The sequence below is a fragment of the Pomacea canaliculata genome, linkage group LG7 (assembly GCF_003073045.1).
Source record: "Pomacea canaliculata isolate SZHN2017 linkage group LG7, ASM307304v1, whole genome shotgun sequence".
NCBI lineage: Eukaryota > Metazoa > Mollusca > Gastropoda > Architaenioglossa > Ampullariidae > Pomacea > Pomacea canaliculata.
Genome location: NC_037596.1, coordinates 9,806,554 through 9,823,112, shown reverse-complemented (window position 1 = coordinate 9,823,112; position 16,559 = coordinate 9,806,554). Strand labels below are relative to the sequence as shown.

Below are 16,559 nucleotides of genomic sequence, written 5' to 3'. Positions count from 1 at the left end.
CCGCTCCGCCAGGTCCATCGCGTATGAAGGGATCGCATCTTTTGAGACTGTGAGCCTGTCCCGATCATGAGCGTGCATAACGTGTCTGTATTTACTTTGTGTACGAGAGTGTGTTGTAGAAGTTAACGTGTATGTTATACGGAAATGTGTGTGCATGGCTGTACGGGACTCTGTATATCACTTCTGTAAAGCAGTCTAAGCAAATCGGTAAAGTGCTATATAAATTTTCAGCATTATTATTGCTGTTTTCACTGCTATTGTTTTGATGTAGCCTCCGTGACTGTCATCTAAGTATGTAACAGACATCTTCAAGTATGTTCCTCATTGTCAACTTCTTCGCCCTCGACTTCAGGACATGCCTTAACACTTGTGATGGGCGAGATACCACTCCAAAATATGTTTTTCCCAACTCTCCAGACCTCAATATTATACTCGACGCGATATTGTTGTTGCAAGCTTTGTGTGCATTATTCTCTTCTCTGGTCTGTATTTATTTCTCTATTTCAATGTGTGTATTCTATTTGTTGCTATGTTTGGTGTACGGCGTATTTAGCCAACTCTAAATAAGGGAAGTGCGCTTTATAATTGTTATTATTATATGCAGTTTTCATTAACATGTCTCGTCTTTTACTTATTTCTTAGTCTTGTACATTTCATGTCTTAGGTTGACTTATTGTAGTGCATGCACTGGTGTGTGTGAGAGAGAGAGAAATAGACAGACATTGGCAGTAACCATTGATGTTCTTCGAGCAATGTCTGGAAAAAAAAAGGAATTCTTTTCCGTCTCTATTTCCGTATCCTATATTATAAAATTCAGTTAGGACAACTCGTAATAATTGCATATTTTTTAATCATCCTTTGGTTATACCATGCACTAGCGACGACAGTAATTTAATGAATTCATCATTTCCTGTTTATCTGAAGCACTAAAACTAAATCGAATATGTTGATGAAATTAAGATACAAAGGGAAACAATCGAGTAGATTCTACTTTTAAACAATAATTGCATACCTTGTAATCTAGTGTATAATTCTTTGTACTACTCTTAATTTAATTTTTAAGTCAGAAAAACTCCATTTCCTTTTCCCTATCTTCTCGTATGAAAGCAGTCAAGACTGGTTGTTATGTGGCAAAAGTGACGATCCTTGTGGACACATAAACAGATGTGACACATAGTCTCACTTTCTTCAACATTCCGTAACTTTGATTCGTCGGCATATACACTGGAAGATACACAAAAACTTGGATCAAGATTTTTTTATTTGAAAAGAGAAGTGTTTACAATTTTGTCAATTTATGAGGAAAGATTCATCGCTGATCTACGGGCGTTTCTCTAGCCTCCATCTGCAAAGTGAGTCAGCTGAAACTATCATAAACTATTTCCTAATAACTTTAAGCAAAGTGTGCTTCTCGCCCTAGAGAGTATGACATGACAGGTAAGCTACAAACTAAACAGATAAACCTGACGCATCCTGTCTTTCTTGGCTCTCTTAGTAAAAAAGTCCAAAAGACTGCTTTATTCCTACAAAGAACGCAAAAAGGGAAAAACTATTTAATGCATTTAAAGTATGTGTCAGAAATTTACCACTCGTGAATATTTTTAATCTTTAAAATAGTCTTTTACTATGAAACCACAGCAAAAAGCGATTTCCGCTTCTTGTATTGTGAATAAAAAATGAGAAGTGTGCTTTAAACCAAATTTGATCTCAAGACTTCCAAACTTTTTCGGCAAATTTTATCATGCGTTACCAATGCAGAAATACCCTCACCCCCAAAAAACAAAATAAAAAAAAAAAAAAACAAGCAAAAACAAAACGAGGAGGGGTAAGGAACGATTGGAAAAAAATGATCAAAAATAAACAGTACACACAACAATGTGAACATAAGTTTTTCTTTATTTTTAACACTTTATTTCAATACAAAACTCTAGTGCTTTCTCATTTCTACACACATATATATATAATTGATAGTACGGTGGTATTCCCTGGTTGACTAGACCATCCGTTACTGACGCTTTAACGTAGCATACCCAAAACAGTGCAATATAAATATTGAGTTGCCACAAAAATGAAAAAGTCTAACGTCTGTTCCAAAAGGATAACAATGAAAAAAATATGAGATAGTAAACTGTAAAAAGATCTGCATGGAAGCTGCAAGCTTTGAGGACACGTGCGACCCAGTTACAGATAACCTTCTGGAGGAAAACGACACTCATGCGGCGACTAGACTTAATTCGAGATCGTCAATTGCCAGACACCACCCAAATACAGGAAATTTTAATACACACTCCACAAATGATCACTATGGTTAAAAACGGCTCACTTCTGACTAGAATCAAAGTAATACAGAAAAATCAAAACATTACAAATAGAAAGTCAAAAAATGTAATTTCGTCCGGAAAAAGTTATATAATTTTGTCAGGAGCTAAAGTTGCAACCTTGGCTACGTGTGTGTACTTTGACTTTATTCAGCGTAGGCCGTGGCTCATGACTGACAAGAGTAAACATAGATATTTACATAGATGTCATAACTCTCTCTCTCTCTCACAATGTCACATATCTAGTTGGAGTGGGAGGACTAAGCGCACGTGCAAGGACGAAAGAGCGTGAATGACGACAGTTTTCGGAATTCGTTTATCGATGATCTAAAAAAGAGAAGTGTGACGAGAGGGGGGAGAGGAGTTAGGGAGGACGGGAGAATGGTGAGGGAGAGCTAAGCGTGAGGGGACTAACTGCTGGATTTTTGACTATGAGGGGAGAATATTTTCAGGTTTAACATGGATGCTAAATGCCGAGACATTTACATCGTAATATTTGTGCGAGATCAAAAGGCAATGCCCACACGTTGTGCCAGTATTTATTTGTAGAAAAACGCTTTGCGATCAGTAGAAACATTAGAGAGCGACATGTCAACGCCTAGCCGTTACGTCTGTGCCCGTTGAAATACAGTGGAAAATTGTGTATACAGGAATATCAGTTTCAATGAAGGTTATAGATCGTAGTTAAGATTTTTTTTTTATATACGTTATTTTGTTTTGTTCAGTAAAAATAGGCAGACTCCCTCAGGCAAATTATTTTGTTTATTTGTATGAAAGAACGCGTATTTGTCTGACCCTGCAAGTGTGACGAAAGGAAGTGAGTGAGAGACACTTAGCGGTGTCGTGACACACACAGAACTTCGTGATCAATCTTGTATTTGTGGCCCATTTTCGTAGCTCAGGTCCTACAGAGGGTGATATACTTTCGCACCCTGAAACATTACAACCAGAATCACTTTGTTAATGTCTTGAAAAATTAAAAAAAACAACAGTTTACAACAGACGACATGCCCATGCAACTTACGATATTATCATTTTCGACTAATGATGCTACGATCTTCGACTATGTTAAATTCCTATTTCAAGAAGGAAACAGAGCGAGCAAGTTAAGGTGTGTGTGTGCGCTTGCGCACAGATGAAATACTGAGAGTCAACACCAAAACTTTCTGGTAATATGAAGAAAGTATAGAGGGACTGAGAAATAAGTTAAACACGCTGAACAACTCTGAAACACAACAAAAGTCTTAAAGTAAACTTTTTTTTTACATTTTTCTTTAGAAGAATTTGACAAAATCAATTTAAATTTTACAGGCGACATTTTTTTCACATGTAGAATACCAATTTCCCGCTTTAGATCTATTTATACGTCTATCTAAATCGTTGGATATTACAAGCCAAACGACAAGGAACTGCTCCATATAGACAGCTGTAATGTTTACATTTGACATGCAGTTTACTTACTTTCTTTACATATTTACAAAATGCAGGGCACTTTTACATCTATTATGAAGTATATTGATGGATGTGGTTACATCCTTGACTTACGTAATGTGACACTAGTGTAGCTAACTTAAGGTGTGTTTTCTTCAATGCATTTTTTATTGTTAATTTGATATGTCAACAACAGATGTTTTTACAGAAAAAGACTTTTTCGTGTTGCATATGAATAAACTTTGGTGCTTACATATTTTATAAAACTAACAACAAAAGCTGACATATCCAGAGTGCGAACTTACACTTCGAATAATGATGACCTTTTTATAATGGCGACAAATATGATCGCTGAAACAATTATAACTGCTACGCTGACACCAGCAATGAGACCAACATTCAAACCCTCCTCTGACTCTGATCTGCCTGTTGACAAGCAATATATATTGAAATGAGCGTTAAAAGCACAAATACTCAGAAAAATACAACATATTTGCTCACATTCTTTCTTACACTCATGTAAGATGTCGAACCCACTGACAATCAGATCCCCGAAGTAAAGATTAAAAAAAGTCAATGTCTGACACATTGATTCACGTACTCATACGCAAATGCTATCATCTGCATATTAAACTGTATGGTCTATATCATCAAATTATTGAAATATCATAAAGTACAGTTATCTTCACCCCATTAAGACCGTTGTATGAGTAAATATTTCTAACGACTCCGAAACTGAAAATGTATGACATTTTTCGCTCATTTAAAATACGGTATACAATCACAAAATATTAAGGGACCTATAAATTATACAAAAGATGGATAATGTTCGTGTTTCCCTCTCCACACATTGATCCTTATCTGTAACTATCACATTCTGAAAAACACTTGATTTTGATCTATTCTACGACAAGAGGAGTTGCTGTATGTGATGGAAAAATTCAAATTAAAAAGAAGCCCCACACAAGAAATCATTGAGTGCAGTAACAACATTCAACTAAAAAAACTTGTTTCAGTGGGTGTCCGTCAAGGGTGTCCCATTCCACTGAACTTTTCAACATATTGGAGAACATCACTGAGAAATTCTCCATTGCCATCACACCTTCCTGTCAGTCGATAGGAAGCCCTTGAGCAGCCTGCGCTTTGCAGACGACATTGTTCTCATGACATAAGTAACAACGAATGGCAAGACATCATTAACACACTGAGAGTTCAAGTGTACGTATGATGCAATATGATGAAGAGCAGCACTGGCAAGAGTAAAGACTTAAGCGACAGCTAAGCTCAAAGAGATAAAGAGGTTCCAGTCCTTAGGAGCCACGATTTTATAATGTACAATGTCTTTTACAAAGATAGCATCTGCTCGGCTAAAATATACATCAGAATTGCAACATTGTCAGCAGCAATGCCCAGGCTGAACAAGACTTAGTAAGACAGCTCATTATTAAAAAAAAACAACAAAAAACAACAAAAAAACAACCCTGCTCTTTCTTAAAAGAAACGAAGACTAACGAACAAATGGAGTACGGCTGCCATCAGGAATCTCTTCTGTTAAAAACGGAGCGGTGCAAACTGATCTGGTGACCCGGAATGACACTATCCCTAGGGCCATCCCTCAGTACCATAAAGGTGGTCGCCAGTCTTACTCAACATTTGGCTGCAGACTTAAAAGAGTATGTACTGCTATGGCATGTGGCACTTGCTTTCGGACGCTTAATTAAGACAGCCTGCATGGCGAAACTCGCCAGCCGTATCTTTTATTCAGATAGACAAGCATATCAGTATTGGTGTGACAGACGTTGCTGGTCTTCAGCTAGTACCAGTCCCAGAGTGGTGACGATTTATCTTTATGCTTGTTTGGAATTCACTATTTTCTTCAATTTAATATTACCTATCCCGCTAAACCAACAAAGAAAACGTTTTGATAGATAAACAGACGAAAATAGATGTTAACAATCTATAAAACAATAAGCGAAAGATAATAAAGTTAAAAGAACACTTTTTAAGTTAGTTGATACATAAAATATCATGTTTGTTGTTGGTGGTGTCAGCTACTCCTGTAATAAAGGGTACTTGTAAAAATATGACGCAATGTACTTTGGGAAATATAAAATAACAGAAAACTACTTCCAGATTTCCTAAAATAATATAGTAATATGTTATCAAATAACTTAAATAATACCTTTCAATTCCTAAGCTAAATACTCATAGTCTTGCGCTTCAAACAGATAAGAGGGTCCATCATGCTGGAAAAAAGCAAAATTTTAAATATTTACCACAACATTTTCTTCTCATTTTATTTTAATTACTCCAAACGATATAATTTTTTCAAAACAAACCCACTTCTACTAGCTTATAACAATTAACAACTTAATGCATTCTATATTATAAGAAATACTAACCAAAGTGCATACGTTTGCAATTATCGTTTATGCTTTCTTCAAGAGGATTCTTTGGTAAAATGCAAATTTTGCATTCCAGCTTTGCATCGATATCTTTGCTTCGATTGGCCTTAAAGGCACACTTGTAGTCGAACACCTCTCGATTTGATTCCTCACACCAGCAACCATCCGGGACAGGCTCTTGAGCAGGTCTGCAATTTGACAGATTAAAGCTTTCGGTGGAATTTATCATTACTGTATTCTTGAAAAGTAGTGTTTTTTCAAGAGTCACATAATCTTGCACAGACTCGCAATCCGCAGCCTCGACAGCTGTCCTGTTGATCTTGCAGGCGACAATATTTTGTCCATCTTTGAATATTGGACACGTGAACTCTACTCCAAGAAGGTGCACTGCAACAATACAGTAATGAAAAGTGTCACAATGATAACTTATAATGGTCTACACAGTGTCTACACTCTACATTATATGCTTGCTTGGCTTAAAGGAAAGACAGCATAGTAGTGTAATTTGTCAAAACTTACAACCTAAAGATGTTGACACATTCTGATTAAAGAATAAGACTTTAGTGCTTTACTTCATTTAGGCTGAACGTACAAAATATTAAGTCTGGATAAGCAATTTGAAGCTAATCGTATTTGATATGTGACAGATATCAATCACCAGTGGCCATTTTGATGATACTTATTGCTGCTCGCTCAGCATAAAAGAAACGGATAATAAACTTCCACTTCAGAATAATTCATAAAATTCCGAAAAAGGAAGAAATATGTGCAATATATGTAGTTAATAAACAGACAACAGTAAAATGACAGTTAAATTCAAAGCCTTTCATGTCTTTCGCACGGATTTTTTCCGTTTAGATCGATCTCTTGTGCGTTGTCTACGTTGCTAAGTTCAGAGGAGTAGAGGTCAGGTCATCATAAGAAGTTATCAACGAGGACGAGAGACTCGATCCGTTTGATGTTAGAATTTTTCGCTTTCATATAAGCAAATTATATATATATCCTCTGTAGCAGACCTGGGCAAAGCATTCAAAACTGTGTGTATTTGTTCTTTTTGAAGTTAAAAGTGAGAAGGAACATGGTAAGTCCTACCAAGCAGACATGAACACAGACATGTGTTCTTGCCCAGATGGCATCAGGCCCGTTCTTAGCCCCCGCGGGGCCCGAGGCAAAGGGCATGTGCGGGGCCCTCACGCCACGGCTGACTACACTTCCATATGCCTAGTTACCATATCAATCAAAAGCGCGGGGCCCTAGGCAGATGCCTTGTCCGCCTGCCCCTAAGCACGGCCCTGGATGGCATGACAGGTGCACCCTGCATGCTGTCATCAAATTTTAAAATGTTTCTTCATGTAATATTCCCTGTTAAGGATGTCAAAGCAAGGACTTTTCTTACAGTTAGCAGCTGGACACGATAGTATTCAGCAGGAATGGTTCCAGCCTCTTATTGATAATCGAGAAGACATCCGTGAACCGTATACTTTGAGTGCAAAATTCGGAAACTGCAGAGTGTAGACACACCACTTGAGGCCGACAACAACAACAGCTAGGTCTGAGGAAATTCTGAAACATGACTCCCAGGTCGAGTTTGATATCCCTACAAATAACAGACAAAATGACGATGCTATACAACAATGTAAAAACAACATAGACAAACTTTTAAAAGAAACTGAAAATAATAAGAATGAATTTGTGGGTTCTATCCAGCGGGACAGAGCCTTGGCATGTGCTGTCATCGACAAAGGTCATACGCTCGGACTCTGTATTATCCTGTTCGAGCCTTAGCTTTATCCCTCCCGAGATCCCTCCCATAAGGCAGCCTGACAGCGGACAGGTGGGTATTGTCTTGGGCGGTGCTTTCACGGTGAGAAGCTTGAACCTCGATGTCATGTCAAGCACCTATTTTCTGCCGGGGTGGTCTCCTTTAGCCTATGCGTTACAGCAGTACCCAAAAGGCAGTGGTGCCATCCAGGAACTGAGCCGATTTCAAGGTCGGGTGGTGAGGGGGTATTGATAGACCTGAAGAGTTAGTTCCCTTCTGAATTTCATCAAGCACCACAATGACATAATAAGTAACAATGACGACCAAGTGAAAGTGAACACGACAAAGAAAATGGTTATGTTTTTAAGAGCTTTTTTCAATATTTAAACAGGCAAAGTTGAATTTATAGATGCTTGAATTTATGGTTCCTGGGATGAAAACAGAGTGACTTATCTGATTTTGGTGGATTTTAAGCAAGTCTTAATAGAGATCGAGGTTTAATTATATTCCACATTGAAATGATACAAAAGACAAACTACGACTATTTTTTACAATAAAAATTGTAATTCTTGGTTATTTGACTCAGTATTAACATTTTAGTCAATAGTTTAAATGTCAACTGAGTAAGAATCCATCTCCTGATTATTCTTTTCCTAGGTTACTTCATAATGTTCAGCCCTATATTAAGACAGTATAACAGTAATCATTACTTATTTTACTAGTGCTATTTTTGTCCTAAAAAGATGGTGTTATAATTACATAGTTCTGACATCAATTAGTTTCATTAAAAGAAAAAATACAAATAAGTAAGATCAGGTCAATTATGATAAAGTTTTGAAAAGAAATTCATAAAACCATTAACACTTTTTAAATATTTGATCTAAATTTGATTATTGACCTATTCTGCTATCGTTCAATGCGTATAGCTCTCTCATTGACATCTTGAGCTATGAATGTCCTGGCATTCAAATTAACTTGACAGAGACAGCCACAGGAACTTTGTCTGTCTTGTGTTTGTTTGTGTGGAGAGACTGGCTTTGGCTGTAAAACAAGTTCACACCATTATTGTTATTATTATATTATTCCTTTACCACAACCAATCCTAAGATCTCTTCCCAATATGCACCTAAAGAGTACTTTCAATTAATTTAAGCAGTTTCTTTTGATATTTACTTAAAGTATGCTGACGCATTTCCTTTTCGGCATAAGCATTGCCCCCATATGTGAGCATTTCCCATTTGTGTAGCTGTATTGTGTAGCTGATGTGTACCTGCATGATAAGTGCTTTAAACCCTGTTTTCCAGGATAAGAACAATAACAATATTTGTTGGAACTAAATTTATGATAATTATAAAAGAGAAAGAGATAGTTTGGGTAAATAAAAGTTACAGGTTTGAATCTGTTTATTTTAACTTTTTTTTTTAACTCTAGCCTTTATCCTAATAAAAAAACAAACATGTTAAGTGTGCTTGATATATATGAGATGTAATTGTATGAAAATATTACTTCCCTGATGAAATAGTGGACTCTCCAAGCTGTAAATCATAAACATTGTGGAACAGAACGATTTACAGGATTTGTGTTTTACAGCTGTGATGTGTTACTTGCTATTTTATGTAGCCATTCATGCAAAAGAAAGAGATAAAATTTGTTTGATGTACATCTCATATGTACTCTTAAAGTGATGAACATTATGATTATAACAGCAAATAGCAGGTGAAAGAAAAATAATTTAAAATGCACTGTCTAAAATACTGTAGTATTCATCGTTATTAAATGTTATATAATTCGCATTGAAGTCATAATTTGGCTTTGTTTTGCCAACCTTTAAATGTTTTTAAATGTTAGGTCATGGTTAGGGTTAACTGTTAGGTTAACTGTTCTAAAAAAAGAAAAGACACAGCTTTAGGAGGGCTCATAATGCCATGGGACTTTTTGATAAGCTGGATTACTCATCCCCCTCCTTAGTTTTATGGTGTATAATGAAACAATGAAACTTTATTGTCTCGTGTTCCTATATTTTGGACAGGTATTTACAAGAAAAACGCCCAGAATAGACAAAAAAAGGTGTTATCATACTTCATTTCCTCACAAAGATTAGAATAAATCATTGCCAACACTCACCCCTTTAAATTCTCATACACCCAGTCTATTTCTCTCTCTCACACACAAAGAGTATAGTCTGGTCTTGTTCAGCCGAATTATGGACAAAGGAATAAACCTTACCTTGCTGATAACCTGGGCACCCAAAGTCTCTGACCTGATGGGAAAAACTGAAAACTGCTCACTGATACATCGAAAGGGTGGGGGGAGGGGGTATTTTACGATGAGCCAGCAATGAAGGTTATATCAGGGAAAGACAGCCATCCCTGCGATGATGCATGTAAGAATCAACTTGAGTTGTATAGCCTTGATCCTTGTCCTACATTTATGCAAGGTACCCAAGCTTCTCTAACTCACTAACAACTCTTCTTCATGTATTCACCTTGCTCTCACACTCAGACCCCTATACCAACCTAGGAATCTAAAGGTTAGCACTGACACAATGAAGGTGATGTAAAATGAATTTTTCACAATATCAGGTGCTCTCTTAATGCATTATCTAAAGGTATCTTCACTTTTATTGTTTATAAGCAGTAATTTAATTAAGTAAAAATGGTATTAGTTCTCACTTGCTACTATACAAAAGAATAATGTAAAAGATTTTCTTATGCATTAGATGTGACTAGTGAAGATCTTAAAACCCTAACCCTAACTTCTGAAATAGAAATTTTCCTTTGTTGGGAACGTCCATAGGCAATAAACTACAATAAGGAGCATGCTCTTAGCACTTAAGAACAAGAACAATAAACACGGACAACATACGAGGGACAGCAAAACTAATAGGACATGAACTATACAAAAAATAAACAACTGTACTAACAAAGAATAAAATCAAATACAGAAAACACAAAGAGGAACCATATAACAAGAACATGAGCTAAGTAATGTGATATTGTGAAAGGAAGGGTGTGACAAAGATCGAGTAGCATTATGGGAAAGGGTGCTAGGTGTAATGTTTACGGTAGAGGTGTGTTTTCAGTGCATGTTCAAAGGATTCAATAGTGGGTAGGTGGCGGATAAGGAAAGGGTGAGAGTTTCATTGTTTCGCTGCACAACTAAACATCCTGTGTCCATATGTTGTTGTTCTGGTGACAGGAAGAGTAAGAAGAAGATCATCAGACGAGGAGCGGAGCTGTATAGATGAGACGTAAGGGAAAAGAAGCTCAGAGAAATAGTCAGGGCCTTGATGCATTTTTCTAACCCCACAGTACGTGGGTGTTGTCTAGTACTGGTAATTACGTAATCGCAATTGTTGAGTGCTGACGATGAGGAGAGAAAACTACAGAAGTATGATTCTTTCTTTACAGCTACTAATGTTTTATTTGGTATATGTCAATTAAAGTAGTTATACGCATATTAACTGACGAGGATGCTATTTATACTGAGTCTGCGTTAAGGAAGATATATAAGTAATGATTATATATGTCCGTATTGATATTGAAAAATACATCAGTTACGTTAAATAACACTGTGGTGCTGTAAAACAATGGTTGATAGAACCAACCTGTAGGTAGAAAGAGGATAACCAGAAGCAGATCACACTGAATCATTGTAACTTCAAAATATTCTGACCACCCGATGAACACATACTCCACTCAACGTTTAGTATATTTTATCCATGACGGGATCCTAGTAAACTCGAGCACTAGTCAATTCAACCACAACTATTGCCAGCGATATAGCCTCTGTTAGCGTTAACATAATAGTACGTCTTTATGCTTGCCAAAGATGTTCATGTTAAAATATTTTTAAATAATACATTGATCTTGGGAGCTTGTGAAAAATAAAAGTTTTGAAAAGGGAATTAAATGTGTAGATATCGAAAACAATTACTGTAACGTGACCTAATTCCTGTCATTCATTTATTACCTAATGCGATTATTGTTTAATACATCTTTTACATAACAAATTTATGTTATTGACTTGTTTTACTACATAATTTTTAGTGAACAAATTAATGACTATTGTTCTGTAGTAAGGAGGGAAAATAGATTTATGGCGAATGCTCGTTTAACGACTGTTGAGGTGCTGACCTGTTCTTTGCCGCGGGCACATTTCCTGAACTTCGTGACCTTGTTCTAGTTTTATAATCGTAGACCTAAACGATTTAATTCGAAATATACAGCATACTGAGAAACACTACGCATAATGACATAAATGTACTCTTTATCCACGCATTGTGTTTAAACTCGTTTATCTGGACACTGTGTTGCATCAGTATTTTTCTTCCGGACTGAGATGTGAACTATGTTACTTGTGGCCGTAATGAAAGTACGTCCTTAAAAGTAGCCTTGAACGTCTCGAAACTTGACCTTTAGTTCTCATTATTCAGACGAGACTCTGGTCCACGCACCCGTTAGCTAGTTCAATTGCAGGCTGTCCAAACTGGGCTGTCAAGTAGTGTCACAGCTGTACGATTTCGATAACACTTCCTCCCCACCCCCGACCCCACTTCTTGAGTGTCACTCCAGTACGCCTCGCTACTGCCTGGTTACCACCATGTCCGACCACTTCCATAGTAAAGAAGGCAGTAGAACATTTCTGCAACACACAACATATTCCAACGATACTGTTTATCAGTACCATAACATCAAGTTCCTTGAAATATATTTCTTTGTTGCACGTTTCAAATGTTTAGTTTTTTGTTGTTGTTGTTACTTAGGTGAAAAGACTAATAACAGAAAAAAATAGTGAATAAGTTTGCATGCATACAGGTGAATTTTGTCTCATCTCAAGATGACAAATAGTAAATGTTGTATTTATGTCATAGAAAACCAATGAATTAGTAATGGTATACACGCAACAAATTTAGAAATCCAGCATGCTTAGAACTCCTTATTTGCTTTTACGGTTTATTTTCAAGCTGGTTTTAAGAGTATTTTCATTTATGCAGAACAGAAATAATCAAGAAATGAGTGTACAAACTACAAAGAGAACGGTAATAAGGTCTCAAAGTTAACATATTGCTGCATTGTAAATTTTCCCCCTACAAATACTTTGCTAGACATTCATGTTATAAAATATTAAAATTGATGTTTTGCCTTTCCACTGTAAAGTTTCCTCATTACCTTTAAGCAGCAAGTTAGGCAGTGATTTATGTAAATTACTTAAGCTGTATTTAAACTTACTTTTAGGTGTAAGGAAAAAATGTTAACAATTTCCTAACATTTTTATTTTCCTTGTTAAACATATAAAGAGCAAGTCTATAACAAACTTATAAGAAACTGTGCCTCCTGTCTCAAAAGTACCTTTATATTATGAACACGCATTTTGACATTTTGAATTGCATACTATTTATGCCATCAGTAACCAACTCCTTATCTAACTTTTCTTTTAGGAAACTGGTAATTATGTCAGCATGAGTAATGTGCAGGTACATTTTGGTCCATTAAGATTTTGGTTTTTTTCAAACATATCTTTTGTGGTCAGATATGATTGTTGAAAAAGAACCTCTTGCACTGATATCATTCCATTCTTGTGCAACTGAAAGCCAGAAGAGAAACATTTTTTGCAGTAGTAACAAAGAAAAATAATATCACTTCGAAGAATATGCAAATGCAGATTGTAAACTTTCTTTATTCATAACTCAAGGAAATGCACTTTACATATATGTATGATGAGTTATCATAAAAAGGGCAACATATATATTAACATTACCTGACGTTGCATTCTCTCACATTCATGTATACAGTAATCATTCTTCTAGGTCACGTGCACACTGCATATATACATTCCCCTTAACACCCACAGCATGGAACATATAAGCAGATGCATGTATGTGCGTGCACACACACATATCTTGTGAGATGGCCCATGAAAGCCACATCATGAGAAAGTTACGAGTTTTTTATCTAGAGAGGACAAAATGTTTCTGTAACTAAAGCCTGTGTAAGCTGTGTTCCTCCGCAAATGTTAAAGCTCTGCCTTATTTAGTCAAAAAACCTCTATATGAGTATTGACATGATGGTTTGGCCACTGAGCAAAATTACCTGCTGATATTTCCACAATTTCTCTAAGACTATAATAAAGCTGTCAAAGTAATATGATATATGCAGTAAATTGTTTAGCAGATGTTTACAACACTAACCTTTGTTTCACATGCAGAAGCTATTGACAGGAATTCACAGTGGCCCTCTTGCACAAACTTTCCTCATCACAGTCTTTTGTATTTTTTATTTGTTTTCTTTCCTGCATGATGCCTGTCCTAGTTATTTGAAAATGTGCATTATTATGACAAAGCAGGATGTATGGCAAAGTAATGGTTAACTATTCTTGGCTCTTGAAAGTACACAATGCTTATCTGTCTTAAATATGGCAACCTCAACAACAGATAAAAAAACATGTACACCTGATGAATACTTCGCTCTTCTGCGCAACTGAGATAAAACATTGCAACTTACCTGATACCATATCCAAGTTAAAGCACTGTGTAAATTTAACAGATCACAATGTCCACACATTAAAAGCATCCAGTAATTAAAGGAGTAATTTAAGTGACAAAAGATTAATCTTTTGTGATAACCTCGCCTAAAGTTAAGGGCTATTGATGTCCCATATGGTAAACATATGGTAAAGCATCACTAACCTTCCGTCCTGTCATTGCACTCGAGCATTATTTCCACCTCTGGGCTAGAGACTGGCCTCGATGCTGTTTACTGTTTAGAGCCTCGATCTTTCTATTTTCCTTTCCTGCAGCTATAATGAAACACGTATTATTGGCTTTGCAGACTCACACCTTTACAAACATTCACTTACGAACTGATCTTTTCCTCCTCGAATAAAAATAGTACCACACACAGTCGTACAAAAATCAACCTCGTCTGAAAAAATGTTAATGACAAGGAAAAAAAGGCAGAGCAGAGTAAACTTGTTAAACCGTTTAATAACAAGACTGCAACAATTACAATCAAGGGATCAACTTCATCCAAACTCTGTAAGTAATGATTAACCGCTATCTTATATCAAGATTATACTCACGGAAAACGTGTAATTACCTCCAGGTCAGTATATACGTATGCCAGGTGTTGCTGTGTCATTTCCCCTCTAGTGGGCGTTGTCCCGACTGGCAAGAGCTGTGCCCCTGTAACATCATGTGTGCAACGATTTCCTCAAAGATGATATTGATTGTCACCTTCTCATAGTGTATCACACATAACCAGCAAACACTAAATGTCAGGGGGTTCGCAAGTCCCAAGATTTGACCTGATGTCATTGTCAACAGCGAATTTGCTGCTTCAGTTGTGATTTTTTCTTGCTATCCCTTCTTTCTATAACATACATATACATGCACAATATACACATGCACGTTTGCAGGTACTGGCTGGGCCGCTGGGCAAGTTCCTTGGTTATTTTATAACATCGCAACCAGCTCTCTTTGTATACATAAAGCTAACCTTGTGTATTCTTGCTCAGGTTATGTCACGTTTCATTTTGACCCTGTGCCCTAAGTACCTCATTCCGAAATTATAACACAATATATCTCGTTATCAACGCATTTCGTTTAGCATGAAACATCAGCTTATTGGTCATAGCAATTTCACCCTGACCTAAAACAAGTGCATTTTTATTGGCGTTTCGACGTCTACACTAGCCATAGCATCTGTGTGCACATCTTTGCTTTTCAAAGCCTTCTTTAAAACAGAAGAAAAATTATTTGTCAAAGATTTTCTTTAAAAAGAGAATTCAGACCTTCCTGTAGAAAGTGCGAAAATTTCACCATAAAGTACAAAAGTAGAAATCAATCGCAACTTGTGTACTAACCAAATATGTTTATAAATTATTTACCTTACTGCCTGTCCGACATATGCTCAAAGTCCTATCATAGGACTGCCCGCTGTCATGTTGTCACCTGTTTCACGTTTGAAGGCGCAGCGAACTTCTGAGCTCTACCCCAGAATGTTTGACATGCTTTGACTTGCCTCAGCAGAAGATTGTGATCGTATGCGAGGCACGTGACGGGCTCGGTGTGTCTCATAAGCAAACCGGTGACTGACATGATTATACACTGATTAGCAAACCACTGGTAACAGCTAGAATTTGTTTACCTGTTTAGGCTTTTTATCAGCTACGCCAGGTAAAGTGCACTATACCTACCTAGTGATATGAGATACTCGCACTCTATTTTTTATCCTTTTAGAGTATGGATTTGTTGTGGTTGTACTACATCAGTCTCGTGTCATCAGTGATGTAGGCGTATTTCAAAACGAAAGTATAACCTAAGTAAATACAAATTATGGCTAGAGTTCATTGATGAAACAGACTCGCCGGTCAAACATCTAACGTCTGCCCATGTAGAAAATGTGCTCGTCTTGGGCGCATAACAAACAAAGGTCCCTCTGTAGGGCATATTATATCGCCGATTACCGCAGTGCAAGACCATGCGGTTCTTGTAATAGTGAACTTTTTGTTGGCTAATTAAACTTTTCAAGGACTTTCAGATCGAGCCCTGCTTTGCATAAAAGTATTACTGGCTAGAAATTTGATGATACATCTTCTAGTTTTCACTCTCTGCAAAGGAACGCTGTGATTTATCTTTCTTAG

General features: G+C 36.7%; 1 protein-coding gene and 1 long non-coding RNA gene across 2 annotated transcripts; both read right to left on the bottom strand.

The window, feature by feature from the left end:
• Positions 1-1,326: 1,326 nt before the first annotated feature.
• LOC112569591 lies at positions 1,327-11,661 on the bottom strand. Its single transcript, XM_025247414.1, has 4 exons — positions 11,524-11,661; positions 6,152-6,541; positions 4,055-4,175; positions 1,327-3,250 (listed from the first exon to the last, which is right to left on the bottom strand). The coding sequence occupies exons 1-4, from the start codon at positions 11,567-11,569 to the stop codon at positions 3,217-3,219; spliced, it is 591 nt and encodes a 196-aa protein (XP_025103199.1). The 5' UTR covers positions 11,570-11,661; the 3' UTR covers positions 1,327-3,216.
• A 1,215-nt stretch (positions 11,662-12,876) lies between these two features.
• LOC112568659 lies at positions 12,877-15,936 on the bottom strand. Its single transcript, XR_003100137.1, has 5 exons — positions 15,804-15,936; positions 14,997-15,099; positions 14,605-14,714; positions 14,107-14,223; positions 12,877-13,502 (listed from the first exon to the last, which is right to left on the bottom strand). It is a non-coding gene; the product is annotated as an uncharacterized LOC112568659 (long non-coding RNA).
• Positions 15,937-16,559: the final 623 nt, after the last annotated feature.